The 17,289-nt window shown below is 61.0% G+C and overlaps 2 protein-coding genes across 4 annotated transcripts; both read right to left on the reverse strand.

The window, feature by feature from the left end:
• Positions 1-3,047: 3,047 nt before the first annotated feature.
• INAFM1 (InaF motif containing 1) lies at positions 3,048-4,115 on the reverse strand. The gene has a single exon (XM_034792331.1). It carries the CDS (start codon positions 4,009-4,011, stop codon positions 3,595-3,597), a length of 417 nt encoding a protein of 138 aa, XP_034648222.1. The 5' UTR covers positions 4,012-4,115; the 3' UTR covers positions 3,048-3,594.
• Positions 4,116-8,790: 4,675 nt separating this feature from the next.
• Positions 8,791-16,915, reverse strand: CCDC9 (coiled-coil domain containing 9; the record flags this gene model as incomplete). 3 transcript variants are annotated; one of them, XM_034792923.1, is given in 13 exon segments in its annotated part: positions 8,791-9,738; positions 10,394-10,467; positions 10,757-10,930; positions 11,151-11,565; positions 11,791-11,869; positions 12,225-12,336; positions 12,810-12,862; positions 13,103-13,290; positions 13,572-13,748; positions 13,980-14,063; positions 15,174-15,440; positions 15,882-16,010; positions 16,811-16,915. In XM_034792923.1, coding segments are annotated over 13 exon segments (1,875 nt in total), but the record flags the coding sequence as incomplete, so codon positions are not given.
• Positions 16,916-17,289: the final 374 nt, after the last annotated feature.

The raw sequence follows: 17,289 nt of genomic DNA on the forward strand, positions 1-17,289 counted from the left end.
GTCTAGGACAAGGTTATGGTTTACTGGTTATGATTATGCTGTCTATATGTGTGTACCAATTTTGTAGTTGATATTATGAATATTGGCTCTATACTGTCTGTATTTCAAACTTATGTTATGCTGCTGGGTGACATCCCAGACAAACTGGGGTTAGCTCTGCCTAGCCTGCTTGATGGCCCATTAAGGACCATCAGCTATACAATGGACCCATTGAGAGAAGGCAAATACGCCTTGTAACTCCGCAAAGTATGCAGGGACTGGCCCATTTGACTCCAGACTCCATTTTGCTGTAATTTTCCACAGTAAGAACAAAGAGGTGTTCTTACACCTGGAAAAGACTATATAAGGCTGATGCCTCATCTCCATTTTGTCTTCAATCCTGCTTCATACCTCTGGAGGGACTTTGCTACAAGCTGAAGCTTTGAACAAAGGACTGAGGACCCATCCCAGCGGGGGATGTATTCCAGAGCCTTGATTTGAACCTGCAGTTTATTCCATCGCTGCTGCAAGCCTGAACCAAGAACTTTGCCATTACTGTATGTAATTGATTCCATTTAACCAATTCTAACTCTCATCTCTTTTTCCTTTTATGAATAAACCTTTAGATTTTAGATTCTGAAGGATTGGCAACAGCGTGATTTGTGGGTAAGATCTTATTTGTATATTGACCTGGGTCTGGGGCTTGGTCCTTTGGGATCAGGAGAACCTTTTTCTTTTACTGGGGTATTGGTTTTCATAACCATTTGTCCCCATAACGAGTGGCACTGGTGGGAATACTGGGAAACTGGAGTGTCTTAAGGAGATTGCTTGTGAGACTTGCGGTTAGCCAGGGGGTGAGACCGAAGTCCTCCTAGTCTGGCTGGTTTGGTTTGCCTTAGAGGTGGAAAAAACCCAAGCCTTGGGCTGTAACTGCCCTGTTTGAGCAATTTGTCCTGAGTTGGCACTCTCAGTTGGTTTCCGCCTGAACCACATTGTCACAGGAGCTTATAGGGATAAACTACCTATTTTAAAGAACTCCTGGCAAGATCACAAAAGGTCCAATCCGCTATTGACCTAGTCAAATATTACCACGGGGTTTGTAAGGTGATTCAGTAACATTGTTATTTCCATGATAAACCTTACCAAAAAAAAGCCTGTTCTAGTCAAACCTGATTTTGATAAACCATTTCTGTTACACACTGATAATGTTGATGTGAAACTGAAAAGTCTAATAATACTTGTGACGTTGCAGTCTATATGATTTTATGAAAATATGCTAATGAGTTAATATAATTTGTAACTGGAATATGCTTCATGCAAAAGGTCTCTTGTAAGGTATCATTACAAAGCTTATAATCTACTGAGTGTGGTCATCCTATTTGTATAAATGTACCACTCTTGTGTCTGAAACTAGGAATATGAAATATAACTCTGGAGCCCTATTGTGATTATGCAAAGTGTGGGCCATTAATGGTGGTTTGGAATCTTGATGTCTCCCATCAACTAGGACAATTGACTGTAGGTGGCTGTGTTTACCTGTAAGTCTTCCTGTATACGTGTGTGCTGGCAAGTGGGCAATGAAGTCTTGCAGTGACATGTGATCATCTCACCTGAACTGGAATCCATCTCTAACCTGGTGCTTTTCCAGTGAGAAGGGGGTGGGTGGGAACCTAGAGGGACAAAGGATTCCCGCCTTCTGCAAAAGATATATAAGTGGGTGGAACAGAGAAAAGGGGGAGCCATCATGAGAAATCCCCTAGCTACCACCTGACCTGGAACAAGGGCGGTACCAGGGGAAAGGGTTGGGCCCAGACTAGGAAGGCGTCCAGTCTGTGATAGAAGCTTATTGAAACATCTCTGAGGGCAAGATTGTATCCGTAATCAGTTTTCTTACTGTATTAGGCTTAGACTTGCATGTTTTATTTTATTTTGCTTGGTAATTCACTTTGTTCTGTCTGTTATTACTTGGAACCACTTAAATCCTACTTTTTGTATTTAATAAAATCACCTTTTACTTATTAACCCAGAGTATGTAATAATACCGGGGGGGGGGGGGCAAACAGCTGTGTGTATCTCTCTATCAGTGTTATACAGGGTGAACAGTTTATGAGTTTACCCTGTATAAGCTTTATACCGGGTAAAACGGATTTATTTGGGGTTTGGACCCCATTGGGAGTTGGATATCTGAGTGCTGGAGACAGGAGCACTTCTTAAGCTGTTTTCGGTTAAGCCTGCAGCTTGTGGGTGATGTGGTTCAGACTTGGACCTGTGTTGCAGCAGGCTAGCGAGTCTGGCTCAAACAAGGCAAGGCACTGAAGTCCCAAACTGGCACGGAAAATGGGCTCCGAGGTAGTCTAGGCACATCAGGTGGCAGTTCCCAGCGGGGTTTCTGTGATCCAACCCGTCACAATACTGAATGAAAAATTCCTGTGATGCCTTCAGCGGTGCATAGGGACACCCCTTTCTGCATCAGTTTTGCGTGGGGGGATGTGACGCTGTTTGGAATATGGGAGACTGGAGGATATCTGCTGACAGCCAGTCTGGATGCGACAACTCCCACAGCTGGGAATGGGCTAAAGTGACACGGTCTCTCCCTCACCTTGCAACCCCCACTCCTCACCCTGCTCCTCCAACCCCTCACCCTGCTCCCTGCAACCCCCACCCCTCACTCTGCTCCCTGCAACCCCCACCCTCACCTCCCAGCCCTCACCCTGCAACCCCCACCCCGGTCCCTGAACCCCTCTGCTCTCTGCAACCCCCCTCACCCTGTAACCCCCCTTGCTCCCTGCTCCTCCCACCCCTCACCCCGCTCCCTGAACCCCTCTGCTCTCTGCAACCCCCACCCCTCACCCTGCTGCCCCCCCCACCCCCTGCTCCTTCCACCCCTCACCCTGCTCCCTGCAAACCCCCTCCCCGCAACCTCCGGGCCCTGCTCCCTCCAACCCCCACCCCTCACCCTGCTCCCCCAATCCCTATGCTCCCTGCAAACCTCACCCCGCCCCCTGCTCCCATGCCCCCACCCCCCCGGCTGGGTAAGTTTGTGGCGTGAGGCGGGACAGAGGCTGGGGCAGGAGCAGTGACTGGTTTATTGGACAGACAGACGGAGAGAAGGATACAGGATTTGCTGAGCCCAAAGCCCGCAGCCCGGTGCCCCTGGGAGTCTGAGTCCATTATGGCCTTGACACCCAAAGCACCCCAGGCTCCTGGCGCCAGCACACGGTGCCTTGGGGGTCGGGGGGGCGATGCTGGTAGGTTAGCCTGGTGCCCTCCGACCCTGGCACCGGCCAGCCCCCCCGGGGCCTCCAGCCCTTCTCCCGGCTCAGCCGGCCACGCGTGCCCCCCAGGCCTGGAGAGGTGACGGCTCCCGCGGGCCCGTCCTTGGCCGCCTCCTCCGGACTTTTCTGGGCGCCTCCCCGGCAGCAGGGGGGACCTGCCCCCCGCCCGCTCTGCGCTTTGGGGCTTTCACCGTCCGGTCCCCGCTGCGCGCCCCGAGCGATGCCTGCGGAGCCCTTCACGCCCAGGCCGCGGGCCCCGGCTCCGTCCTGCTCTCATCCCTCCTGGCCCGGTTCGGTCCCACGGGGGGAGCCCCCAGGGGCGGCTCCATCCTCCGGCGCCTCAGTGGGTCCCGTCGCGGCCTCGCCAGCCCGTGCGCCCCGCGGGGCCCTGCTGCCCGCTCCGCTCCTCCTGCGCGGGCCGCGGGCCGCCGCCCGGCGCCCCCTTCGCCGCCGCCTCCTGCAGCCCCGGCCCCGGCCCCGGCCCGCTGTGGTTGCAGAGCTGCGGGGCCCGCGGGCCGGGCTCGGTGCCGTTCTCCGCGCCGGGGCCCCGCGGCGCCCACACCAGCCCGTAGTAGATCACCAGCAGCAGCGCGGCCAGCGAGACGCAGAGGAAATAGGCGCAGACGGTGGCGACGCGCAGCCAGCGCGGGGGGGCCCGGCCGCCCCCCAGCAGCAGCTTCCCGCCCGCCCGCGGCCGATCCCCGGCGTAGCTGGGGGGCACCGGCTGCCCGGGCCCGTCTCCCTCCCGCTGCTTCATGCCGGCTGCGCCCAGGACGCACGGGGGAGGCTGGCACGGCCCGGGGCGCTCGGGAACCGCTTGTCCTGCCGGCCCCGCCCGAGCCCTGTCCGGTCTGGGCAGCCCCCCCCCTCCCCTCCCGCGCCAGGCCCGCCCCCCCTGCCAGACCCGCCCCCGCGCTGTGCCAGCCTCTCCGACCGGGACTGCCCCCTCCCCCGCGGGCTCACCACCGCACCCGGTCCCAGGAGACAGAACTCTGCTCCCTGCCCCCAAGGCTGTGAGGGTGGGGGTATCTCAGGGCTTGGACCGCAGAGCCTGCCCCCCCCGTTAGTCTGAGACGGGGGGGCACATTTCCTGTTCTCAGCCTTGAAGGAATTTTCCCCCCCCCACCCCCTGCCTGGCTGCAGGGAAAAGAAGGGGGGAGACACCTATGCAGCCCCCAGGACTAGGAAGCCCCCCCTAAGCTCTGGGGGCTGCACGGACCCTCTGCCACACACCCTTCCTGGCACAGGTACCGCCCTCCCACCCCCGGACAGGGAGCGTGGGCTGGAGAAGAGAGCGCTGCCCCTTGCCATTCCCTGCTCTGCGGTGCCTGGGGACCCTCACCCCCAATCCCATCCCTGACCAGTCAGCCCCTGCCACCCGCAGCTTTGCCCCTTCCAGCCCCGTCCACACAGGCGCACCGTAACCTGGTCTCCACGCATTAGTGCTAAGGCCAAGATGTACTCGGAGGTCTTTTGGGTAAAAGTCCTGGACAGGTCACAGGTAATAAATAAAAATTCACCGCCCTGTGACCTGTCCAGGACTTTTACCAATAATACCCGTCTAAACCTCTACTTCTGGGGCCCCGCTGCTCCAGGGGGCCCTGCTCCAGTGCTGGGGGTTGACTGCCCCCCAGCTGCTGCTCCCAGGACTGCACTCGGGGCACCCCTGGGGCCGCTGCTCTGACGCTCCCTTGGGCGGTCCCCGGAGCCAGCTGCCCAGAGCATCCCAAGCAGTGGCTGGTGAGGGTGGCCCCAGGACCACCGGAGAAGCTGGCTCCAGGTCCCTCCAGTAGCGGCCGGTGTGGCTGGCTGTGAGTCGCCCGAGTAGCTGGCCCTGAAATCAGCCACACCAGCTGCTGCGGAAGTCACAGGAAGTCACAGCCTTAATTATTGCAACAAACACTCCAGCCTGCACCTGCTTGAGAGACATTTCTGGGGGCAGAAGAGCGGCTCGCCGAGAGGCATCTATATCTGAAGCGCCAGCCTCATGGTCTTAACGAAGGCAGCTTTTCTCCTCGCGTCTGCTGGCTTCTGCGTCAGATTTCTAACACCTCCCTGTCCCCACTACAGCGAAGAAACATGCTGGCTCCACGGATTAACGGGGGCAGGGTGGGGCTATGTGGTGCCCGCAGCATGGGTGATTGCGTTAGCCTCTGAGAGCTGTGCTATGTCCATGCCGCAGGCCAAGGGCTCACTGCAGGTTTGCTCTGTGTGCAGGAGGCCAGGGCCTGCAACAGACCTATCACTGCTTCCTAAGAGCAGCCAGACCAGGTCAGACCAAAGGTCCAGCTAGTCCAGTATCCTGTCCTCCGACAGTGGCCAATGCCAGGTGCCCCAGAGGGAATGAACAGAGCAGGGAATCACCAAGTGATCCATCCCCTGTCGCTCATTCCCAGCTTCTGGCAAACAGAGCCTAGGGACACCATCCCTGCCCAACCTGGCTAATAGGACCTATCCTCCATGAATTTATCTGGTTCTTTTTTGAACCCTGTTATAGTCTTGGCCTTCACAACATCCTCTGGCAAGGAGTTCCACAGGTTGACTGTGCGTTGTGTGAAGAAATACATCCTTTAGTTAGTTTTAAACCTGCTGCCTGTTAATGTCATTTGGTGACCTCTAGTTCTTGTGTTATGAGGAGTAAATAACACTTATTGACTTTCTCCCCAACTATCATGATTTTATAGACCTCTAGCATCTCTTCCCCCCCCCCCCCCCCTCTCTCTTTTCCAAGTCGAGCAGTCCTGGTCTGATTAATCTCTCCTCACACAGAGCCATTCCAGACCCCTCATCATTGGTGTTGCCCTTTTCAGAACGTTTCCCAAGTCCAATGGATCTATGGGGTGTAACGGATGGAGCACTCTTGGCCACGGCACCTCCTGCGGGTCAGTCCAGGAATTAGCACTTTCCAGTCTTGGAGCACCCCCTGCTGGCCAGTGTCTTGCCTGCCTCAGACCTCCATGTCTCTCCCAGACCCTGGCACCCCTTTCCCTTGGGGTGCTGCCCACACTCTGGGTCTCCCTTCCCAGGGGAACCCCCTCCCCCTATGCCCACCTTGCCTCAGTGGCTACTGCCAGTCATCATCTAGCCCCTCTCCTCTGTAACGGCCACTCATCATTGGCAAGGGGGTTGGACCTGCTGCCTTTCCCCGCAGCCCAGTACCTCCCTAGGCCTTCCTGCCAGGCCTCAGCTCCCCAGCTCAGCCTTCCCCTTCCCCAGCACAGCTCTGTCCACGGGACCCTTTGCTCCTTCAGGCAGCTAGGGCCAACTCACTCCAAAGCTAGAGAGAGACTGACTGCCTTCTGGCCCCACAGCTCTTTTATAGGGCCCAGAGTGGCCCTGATTGGCTGTCCCTCAGCCTTTTCTGATTGGCTCCCAGCCCTAGCCCTCTCCAAGGGCTGGCTTTTAACCCTTCCAGGGCTGGAGCGAGATAACCACATCTGCACGCAGTATTCAAGATGTGGGTGTACCATGAATTGATAGAGGCAACATGATGTTTTCTGTCTAAATGATGCCCCACATTGTTTGCTTTTTTGACGCCGCTGCACATTGAGTGATTGGGCAACAAAATGGCAAATGAAATTTAATGTGGATAAATGTAAAGTAATGCACATTGGAAAAAATAACCCCAGCTATACATACAATATGATGGGGGCTAATTTAGCTACAACAAGTCAGGAAAAAGATCTTGGAGTGATCGTGGATAGTTCTCTGAAGATGTCCACGCAGTGTGCAGAGGCGGTCAAAAAAGCAAACAGGATGTTAGGGATCATTAAAAAGGGGATAGAGAATAAGACTGAGAATATATTATTACCCTTATATAAATCCATGGTACGCCCACATCTTGAACACTGTGTACAGATGTGGTCTCCTCATCTCAAAAAAGATATACTGGCACTAGAAAAGGTTCAGAAAAGGGCAACTAAAATGATTAGGGGTTTGGAACGGGTCCCATATGAGGAGAGATTAAAGAGGCTAGGACTCTTCAGCTTGGAAAAGAGGAGACTAAGGGGAGATATGATAGAGGTCTATAAAATCATGAGTAATGTGGAGAAAGTGGATAAGGAAAAGTTATTTACTTATTCCCATAATACAACTAGGGGTCACCGAATGAAATTAATAGGCAGCAGGTTTAAAACAAATACAAGGAAGTTCTTCACACAGCGCACAGTCAACTTGTGGAACTCCTTACCTGAGGAGGTTGTGAAGGCTAGGACTATAACAGAGTTTAAAAGAGAACTGGATAAATTCATGGCGGTTAAGTCCATTAGTGGCTATTAGCCAGGATGGGTAAGGAAGGGTGTCCCTAACCTCTGTCTGTCAGAGGATGGAGATGGATGGCAGGAGAGAGATCACTTGATCATTGCCTGTTGGTCCACTGCCTCTGGGGCACCTGGCATTGGTCACTGTCGGTAGGCAGGATACCGGGCTAGATGGACCTTTGGTCTGACCTGGTACGGCCGTTCTTATGTTATGTTCTTATTGAGTGGATGATTTCAGAGAACTATCCACAATGACTCCAAGATCTCTGTCTTGAGTGGAAACAGCTAATTTAGACCCATCACGTTATAGGTATAGTTGGGATTATATTTTCCAATGTGCATCACTTTGCACTTAACATTGAATTTCATCTGCCATTTTGTTGCCCAGTCACCCAGTTGTGTGAGGTCCCGTTGTAGCTTCCAGGGAACCACAATCCTGCCCCTTGGACAAAGAGCGACTGCTCCACGTCACCAGGAGCCGCGTGCTCTGAGCACCCAGCGGACAGACCAGCTGTGCTGACTGCAGGAGCAGCCAGCCCCAGGGAGCCCTGCACCTGCAGTGCCACCAAAGCACCCGTGAGCCAAACCGCGCTGGGGAGGTTCGGCGCCGTTAGAAGGGAGCAAGGGCCAGCTCTGCGCCCAGCCTGCTGAGCTCTTCTGGTCCCCACGCTGGGGGCTGATATCCAGATTAAACCTATTAACGGATTTGAAACCAGGTTTAGCGCTGAGGTCTGGCCAGTGGGCAGCCGCCCACCCATGTTACCGCAGTGCTCCTTCTGGTTCCACCCATCCAGCTACACTTACCCAGCGCCCGTCACCCTTGGGACCCGACCGGCCTTTACACAGAGATCACCCACTGTAGTGCAGCCACCTCTGGGGTGGAAGCCGTAACAGCACACAGCAACGCTGCACCATTGCTTGAGATGGAGCCACAGCCGCTTTAAATGTTCTGGGGGAGGGTGGCTCAGGACAGGGGATTAACTAGAAATGCTGGAATCTAGCCAGGGCCCTGGGTTTAACAGGTACAGAAACCACCAGCTGCCCAGATTTCTGTCTCCAATGGACAGCCCTGATGGCAAGGCCCAGAGGGAGGGCGTGCCTGAGCGAAGGGGCACCTGTAAGTTTGCCCATCCCCACGGCAGTGCCCAGGAACACAGGCTGTCCCGGTAAGAGATTTGTCAAGGCACATGCCCCCACCCCTTTAAGCAGCATTCTCAGAGCCGTGCTGCCAGCCCATCCCCTCCCCCCGGCCAGGAAGAGCCCGACGCAGCCAGGCCCAGCGGCTGTGTGAAGGTTTTATTGTAAGAAAGTCAGGTACATCGGCATTGCTTTTACATGATCGAAAGCGACCGGACAGCACAGGAGACCTGGGCAGGACAACCAAGCATGCCAGGGCAGCACCGGGGAGTGAAAACACCTCTAAGCCCAGGCTCCTACCCCCCCAGCGGGCAGGGTGGGGGAGTTCTACCCCCTGGGGAAAGGAGTCACGGGCTGCACAGCGGTGGGTGGAAGTGGCTGCCGGGGAGCGCAGACCAGGAGGACGGGGACACATTCAGCCCACCCGAGAACAGCCCCTTGCAATGGGTACAGCTGAGAAGGGGCAAAGCGCGGCTGGCTCCAGCACAGGAGACGTTGGCTAGTAGTTGGCTAGTAGTGCTTGGACAGGGCTAGCTGCGGCTGGGGATCATACAGGTGCCCCCAGGTAACCCACAGCCCTCGCCTGGACTTCGGAGCTAGCGGGGCGGGACAGGGCGAGCCAGGGGCAGCCGCACACAAGAGGCGCCCACATAGTCTTTACACCGGGATTTAGGTGACTCCCTAATCCCATTAGACAGACCCACACAAGCCATGGCCCCTCCTGGACTCCAGCAGGGGAGGTTAATTGTGGACAGACGCACGTCGGATCCCAGACATTTTGCACCGCTTGCTGGAACGGCCTCCTCGCCCTGCTGCTCGGGGCCACGCAATTCCCATCAGAATAAACCCTCCAGGCCACCCACCCCCCCCACACACACACACACCCCCACACACCCCTGCATCCCCGGGCTGGGCCCCCGGGAAGGTTAACCCAGACAACATCCAGACAGCGGAGCCTCAAAGCGTGTCCTGCCCGCACGGCTCCAGAAAGAGGCTCTACCAATCTGTGGAAGTCATGGAGGGAGCCGCCTGACCTTTGCCGCGGCAGCCTCGGGGGTGGCTCTGGGGCATCAGGGCTCTCCATTATCCTGTCAAAGGGGGGGGGGAGAGAGAGAGAACGTGCCGTGAGTTCGAATCCTGGCCACGGATTCTGTCGGTGCAGCTGACAGAGACAGGTCACCCCACACCCCAACAGGCAGCACCGATCCGCTGCACTACTGACCCCAGCTCCTGTGGGGCCCTGAGCGGGGATCCGGGTCCCGCTGCACAAGCGGCTAGCGGAGAGCTCCCAGCTGGGAGACCCAGCAGCTAAAGCCAATCAACCGCTCGCCCCTCAGCGACCCAGCAGCAGCTGCTGCTTTCCACGTCCTCAGACCAGACCCCGTCCAATCCCGCTCCACCAAAGTCAATCCCCCACCCCCACTCCCACCCCACTGCCAGCAGGCTCAGGCCCTGGTTAGCTGCCCCCTGGGATAGGCGAAGGGGCCTGTCTTGCCCTCGCCTGGGACAGACACCGGGACAGGAACGCGCGGCAGCCCCGAGCCAGGCAGCCGCCGGTTTCCCCGTCCGGGATCTGCCTCTCCCCGCCCAGAGCAAGTCGTGACAAGGCCCAGCGCGGCAGGCGGATCAGTCCGCAGCGGGAGTGCCCCTGCCAGCGGGGCCACGAAGAAGCAGAGGGGCAGAGAGACAGGGCAAGTCCCACTATCCACCGGCGGGCAAGGCCGAGCTCTTACGGAAACACACCCGCTCGAGGTCTGTGATTTGCACTGCGCCTGGCGCCGGCTCCGCCTCCAGCTGGGTTGGGGTCTCTACGGCTGCTGGGGAGGAGAGGGAGAGAGCATCAGCAGCCGGGGGCTGCGGGCAACCCCCCCCCCCAATCACCCCAGCCCAGCCGTGCATGGCTCCCTCCTGGCTGGGGGTGAGCGCCCCTGGGACTGAGCCCCACACGCAGCCCAGCCAGCCCCCTCCCCTACCAGCCCAGCCATGGTTCCCCAGAGGCCAAGGGGAGCCTCCCCTCCCCCCAGGGGTTCCAAGCAAGCCCCTGGCTCTTGCCCCCTCCAGCCCCCCCCACCACGCTCCGGCCCAGACCCCGCCCACCCCCACCCCCTTGCGTCGCAGGGCCCCCCGGCTCCTCAGGGCCCCCAGCCGCGGGGGGGGCCGGCTCCTGCCTCTCCGTGCCGCCAGGGGCTGCTAACGCCATCGATCCCCTGGCCTGCGCCGGCTCCTCCTGTTGTGTGGCCTCGGCAGGCTCTGCCGTGCCCCGCCCGCCCGGCTCTGCAGCTGGGGAGAGATTGGGAGCCATTATTTCCTGGGGTGATGCCCCCCCACCAGTACTCCTGCCCTCTGACCCCTCCCCTCTGTCAGCCCCTACTCCCCATCCCACTGGGACCGCACCCCAAGTCCCACACCGGGGCCCTCTCCATTGTCCAAATGGGGCAAACGCCCCAAGCCAGACCAGCCTGATACCTGCCCCTCCACAGCACAGCTCTCCTCCACTTACCTGCAGTCTCTCCAGAGGGCCCTGCCCGCTGTGCCTGGGGGGCGGGGCCGGGGCGCTGTGGGGGGCTGTCCCCCACACTGCCCCGGGGCGAGTTCAGCTCCATCTCCTCGCCCCAGTCTGAGACAGGCTGGTAGCCCTCAGCTGGGGAGAAGGGGCTGAGGGGTTTGCCCTGTCCTCCATGGGCTCCCGGCGGGGGCATGTCCAGCTTGGGGGCTGGGCCCCGCCCAACCTTCAGGGCCCGCGGGGCTTTCGGGGACTCCACAGGGGGCGCTGCCTCCTCCTCCTCGCCCGACGAGCTGAGGTGGCCTTCATCATCATCCTCCTCCTCCTCACTGACATCCTCCCACTGGTCCTCATCCTCGTCGGGGGGCTGCCGGGACTCGGGGGGCAGCTGGGCGGCCAGCACCTCCGCCTGCTGGCACAAGGCAGGGATGTTCAGACAGCGAGGGGCAGCGGGACCCAGGGAGCCGTGGGGGACAGTGGGACAGGGCCTGATCCTGCGTGGGTGAGTCCGTAGGAGACGCGGGGCTGTAGGGGGAGTGGGGAGACATGGGGCAGAGCTGCAGGCCGAGCTACTTGTAGAGAGGATGGGGGGGGGGGGAAATCCCCAAATGGCCGTGGCTGGACCCCGCCCCCTTACCTGTGGCTCCTCGTGGCGGGGGTCGGGCTCCTCAGCCCCTGGCCCCTCGTCCTTCTCCTCCCACCGGTTGTCGTGCATGCTGGGTGGGGGAGGAACAGGCGTCAGGAGGGCCCAACCGAGCCAGACCCCATTCGGCACCCGCCCCACCCACCACTGCAGAGCCTAGCCCAGACACACCGACGAACAGGGCCAACTAGCTCCAGAAGGGTTCACACCAGCCCAGGGGAAACTGAGGTGCAGTGAGCCTCCCTTCCCTTCGTCACGCAGGGAGTTAGTGGCTTAAATAGGGACAGAACCCAGGAGTCCTGGCTCCCAGCCCCCCGCACCGCCCAGTGCTGTAACTTACCAGACCCCTCTCCCTCTGCCCAGAGCCAGGAATGGAACCCAGGCGTCCGGCCCTCGGCCCTCACACAGCAGGGCAAGGGTGGACTCACCTGTAGGGCTTGGCGGGCGCGGGTCGGCCCCGGCCCTTCCTTCTGCGCTCGGCCCGGTGCTCGGACAGGAACTCCCCGAAGGTGGGCGGCCTGGGGGGGCGCTTGTTCTCGTCTGAGAGGAGAGGGAAGCAGGGAGTTAACAGTCTGGGGGCAGGGGAGCTCACAGCAGGGCTGCCCCTGACCCATCCCCACGGCTGTGCGGAAGGCAGGCCAGGGCCGGATGACGCTTCCCAGAGCGGAGGCCTCCGGATCACCCCAGGGTCCGTCCTTGCCGGGGCTACAATTCCAGTCCAACCAGTTGGAGAGCCAGTGGGTCTGCCCCAGGCCTGGGAACAGATCTCCCCCCACAGGGGTACTGCCCCCAGGGCACGGCATCCCCCACCCCCAACTACCCATGCTGTCCAGTAGGGCCCCCCGCCTCCTTGCGCCTGGGTCCGGGGCTGTCCCACAGGGACCAAACACCCCCTCCCAGAACCTTCCGCCAGAGCATCGGTATCCCCACCCGTGGGGATGGGGAATGGCAGGGGGGGCCCCCCCCCCCCCCCCCAGTCTCCACTGGGCCCTGGCGCTGCCAGGGTCACTTACCACGCCTGGTGCCCGGGTCCGGTCCCGGCACCGAGCCACAGCCCTCCTTAAACCTGAAAGACGCGTGCTGGGTTAGTGCGGCCACGGGCGACACCCTCCCCGAGTTGGGTGTGAGCCCAGAGACACTCCCGCTCCCCACTGACCAGCCCCCGCACCCACTCCTCAGACTGGGCCCTATCTGCCTCCCCCCCCCCCCGCCCCGCCAAGCGACCCAGCTCAGGCCCCGAGAACCAGTGCAGCCCGGGGCCTTCCCCACCCGCCCCGGGGATCCCGCTGCTCCGCCGCCCTCCTACATGGTGTCCGTCTTCTCGGCGTCCCACTCCCGGCACCACTGGCCCGTGGGCTTGCGGTGCCGCGCCAGCCGCTCCTGGTCGATCTGCTCCCGCTCCTTCTTCCAGCGCATGTACTCGGCCCGCTCCCGGCCCGTCATGGACAGCGTCATGTCCAGCGGCCCCCCGCTCTTGGGGCCTGGCCGGCGGCCCTGCGAGGAGGGGGAGAGAGACACGCAGCTCGCAGCCAGGAACTGGCGTCTCACAGGGCCGTGGGATGGGACCCCCACCCCGCCCCACACACTCCCACCCAGGCACAGCCCCTGCCCTGAGGGGCACCAGCCCCACGGCCCAACCCCACTGGCTGGCCATCGTAGGAGGGGCAAGGGGCTGGGATACACCCACACACACACCCACCACCTCCCACAGACACCCACCCCAAGGCTCTCCCCCACACAGGACCCCCTTGGCTCCCCCTCCCCGGGGTACGTACCGGGGCGTGCCACTCCTTCTCCCGCTCCATGCCTGTCTTGACCTTGTCAAAGTCGGGCCCACCCCAGTTGCGGACATGCCGCCGGCTCCCCTCCTTGCGGTCGGCCTCCTGGAAGGAGCCACTGCGCCGCGGGTCATCCAGGAAATTCCGCACCGGGTTCTTCTCCTGCAGCCCGTCCTGCAGAGAGGCAGGGCAGGGTCAGCCCAGAGCCACGGCTCCCCCACCGTCTCACCCAGCCCCACTGCAGGGAGGGCACTGATGTGCGGACAGCTCAGCACAGGGGGCCCAGAGGCCCTTGGGGGAGGGGGGAAATCCACCATCCCCCTGCACCTCCCAGCAATGGTAGCAAAACAGGGGCGGGGAAAATGGGTTTTCCAAGCTGCCCACCCCTCCCTGCCCCCCACTCACCCGCTGGTTCCGCTCATACTCCGCAATCTTCTCCATTTCCTCGTTCATCTTCTCAATGTTCTGCCGCCTTCGCTCCTCCCACTCCTGGTGTGGGAAGGGGAAGAGTGAGAGGGCACAGCAGGTCCAGGAGACACCGGCACCACCTGGGGACACCCACATCCCATTCCCTGCCCCCGCCCAAGCCAGCCAGTCAATGCCCTGGGGCTGGATCGGAGCCAGCACCCCCTAGAGCAGAAAGGCCCCAGGGTTACAAGGAATAGTCAGCATGGATCAATCATGCCAAACCAAACCTAATTTCCTTCTACGGTAGAGCATTACTGACCGAGCGGACGAGGGGGGAAGCCGTAGATGAGTCCTATCTTGAGTTCAGGAAGGTTTCTGACACAGCCCCACATGACATTTTCATTAGCAAACCAGGGAAATGTGGCCTAGAGAACGTTACTCTAAGGCGGGTGCCTAGCTGGTTGAAGACGGCACTCAACGAGGAGTTATCAATGGGTCGCTGTCAAACCGGGAGGGCAGATCCGGGGGGTCCTGAAGGGGCCAGTCCTGGGACTGGTACCAGTCAACATTTTCCTTAGTGATGTGGATAACAGAGTCCGCTTATCAAGTCTGTGTATGACGCCCAGGAGGAGGGGCTTCCGGCACTTTGGAGGGCAGGGTTAGGATTCAAAATGATCAGGACCAACTGGAGACCTGGTCTGAATTCAGCCAGGTGAAGCACTTTGCACCTTTCTTGGGAAGCGGAGACTGGGCAGAATCAGATGCACAGCTCCAAAACAGGGAATGACTGTACATCGGGAAAAGTTTCCGAACGCTCGGGGGAGAGACAGGCTTCCCCAGGCGGCTGGGAGACGGGTCGGACAAACCCCCGTCAGGGCTGGGCTGGGTTTCCGTAGCCTGGCTCAGTGCCGGGGGCTGGATGCGACGACCTCTCGATGGCCCTTCCAGCCCAGCATTGCTACGATTCCATGCCCCCTCCCCACCACCCGAGCCGGTGCCCCCCAGAGAGACCCCACATCCCACTCTGCAATCCGCCCCCCGGGGGAGAGTCCTGCTATGAGCCTTCACCCCCTGCCCCAGCAGAAAGCAACACGCAACAGCAGCATGAGTGCAGCGAGTGTAGACGCGCATGCAACGCACTATTGCTGAACTAGGCCCAGCCTGGCAAACTGCCCACAAGACATGACGCACCTTGGATTTCCTGTCAGGGCCTCCTTCTCCTGCCGCCGTGACCGCGCCGGCCCCTCCTCGGCCCCGCGGCCTGCGCCCTCGCCCGCCCGGAGACGGTCCATCCCCTGCGCCGCCTCCTGCCCCTTCCCAGACAGGCTGGTCAGGCTGCTCCGCCCGCGGTGACCGGCTGGAGGGGTACGGTCCGACCCGCCCCGCGCCCCGGGGAGGTGGGCCACGGCCAGCCTTGGGCGCGCCGGGGGACTTCCTGTCACTGACCACGCGCTTCTCCTGGGGCAGGGGAGAGAGGCAGAGGGTGAGACACCAGGGCCGGGCCACAGCTGCTCCCCACCCTCCTCCCCCGCAGCACCCCAACTTCGTGTCCCTCTCAGCCCCCCACAGGAGCTGTGCCCCCCACCCTTATCATCGTACCCCTCAGTTCCCCAGCAGCCATGCCCACCCCCCCCCACCTTCCTCCTGCTCACCCTCCCTACAGCTGCTGCCCCCCCAAGCTGGCTTCCCTACCCTCCTTCCCCTCCACAGGAGTTGTGCCCCCCACTGGTTTACCCACCCCCACTTTTTATCAGTGGCTACCATCCCCCCAGCAACCATGTTGCCCCCCCCACTTATCAGTGCTCCTCTACCTTGCCCCCCCATGCCCTTGGGGGCTGTCCCATCCCTCTCACCCCCCACCCCGCCAACCCCAGCGCTCACCCCGGGGGACAGCAAGACCTGGACAGTGATGGAGACGTCCTTATCCGCCCGCTTCCTCTCGGGCTCACCCTCGGAGTGGCGCGGCCGGCGCGAGCCTGTCACCGCGATGCCTTCCTGCTCGGCCTTCTTCCGATCCTCTTCGATCTCCTGCGGGGAGCGGCAGGGACGTGACGGGGCTCCCGGGCCGAGCGGGGAACGCTCCCCCCCACCTTGATCCCCAGAGCAGAAAGCCAGGGCTCCCCAATGTAGTCACCCCGTCTTGCCCCTGGAGCCTGGTATCCCCGCTCCAGCGCACCCATCTGGACTGGTACCGAACCCCTTCCCTGCTGCCCCAGAACTGGCCATCAGGCCCAGAACGCCCCCCCCCCCGACCCCACCCACAGCACCAGATACCTCTGCTTCAGAGACAATAACCCTCTCCCCCCATGTCCCTGTTTAGGGGACCCCCAGGGATTCTAGGACCTGCCCCCCGCCCCCAGACTGGTGTTACATAAACCACCCCCAGCGCTAAGCCGCTGCTGGACGTTTGTGTCTCACGAGTTGGATTACACGGCTCCTCGGTGCCTTAGGGCACGTCCGACACCACGGGGTGGAACCCGCTGCAGGGGTAGGGGGCTGGTGGGTGGGATCTGGGGGGCAGGGGGTAAGTGGGGCTGGCGGGGGGTCGGCGATGGGATCGGGCGCTGGCACCAGGATAGGGGGGCTGGCACCGCAGGGGAGGGGTCGGCGATGGGATGGGGGGGCTGGCTCCGCAGGGGAGGGGTCGTCGGTGGGATGGGGGGGCTGGCTCCGCAGGGGAGGGGTCGTCGGTGGGATGGGGGGGGCTGGCTCCGGGGGGGGGGGCTGGCACTGCAAGGGAGGGGTCGTCGGTGGGATGGGAACTCACTGGGGCTTTCCTACTGCCCAGCACTTTCTGGGGCACCAGCCTGAACCCCCCCAGCTCCCACCTGGTAGCGCTTGATAAGTGCCTCGTTCTTCTTGCGCAGCGCCTCGATGCGCTTGTCCAGCTCCGCGTCCTTCTCCTCCTTCGACTTCAGGTCCAGCGTGGCCGACTAAGGAGAGAGCAGGGAGAGCTGGGGGGGCCCCACAGGCCAAGCTGGGGCAGGGGCAGGACCCCCGCACCCCACCCGGGAGCGGGGCAGATGCTGCATGTCCCTCCCCACCCCCCAGAGGGACCTGGCTGGAGCCCGACGCCTGGCACCTCGGGCCCTGGGGGCTGTGGGGGGCTGACACGGGCTGGGGGGGGTCCCCCCACCTCTGGGCTGGGTCAGAGCAACGGAGGGGACCCAACTGTGGGGAACCCCTGGAGCTGCCAGCGGCACCGTGACCCCAGGGCGTGACTCCTGCTCCACCCCCACTTTGCCAGGGGCACCCCAACCCAAGGGGGGCAGGCTGGAGCCAGAGCTGTGAATGCAGCTCCCCTCCC

Source organism: Trachemys scripta, chromosome 16, assembly GCF_013100865.1.
Source record: "Trachemys scripta elegans isolate TJP31775 chromosome 16, CAS_Tse_1.0, whole genome shotgun sequence".
Classification (NCBI taxonomy): domain Eukaryota; kingdom Metazoa; phylum Chordata; order Testudines; family Emydidae; genus Trachemys; species Trachemys scripta.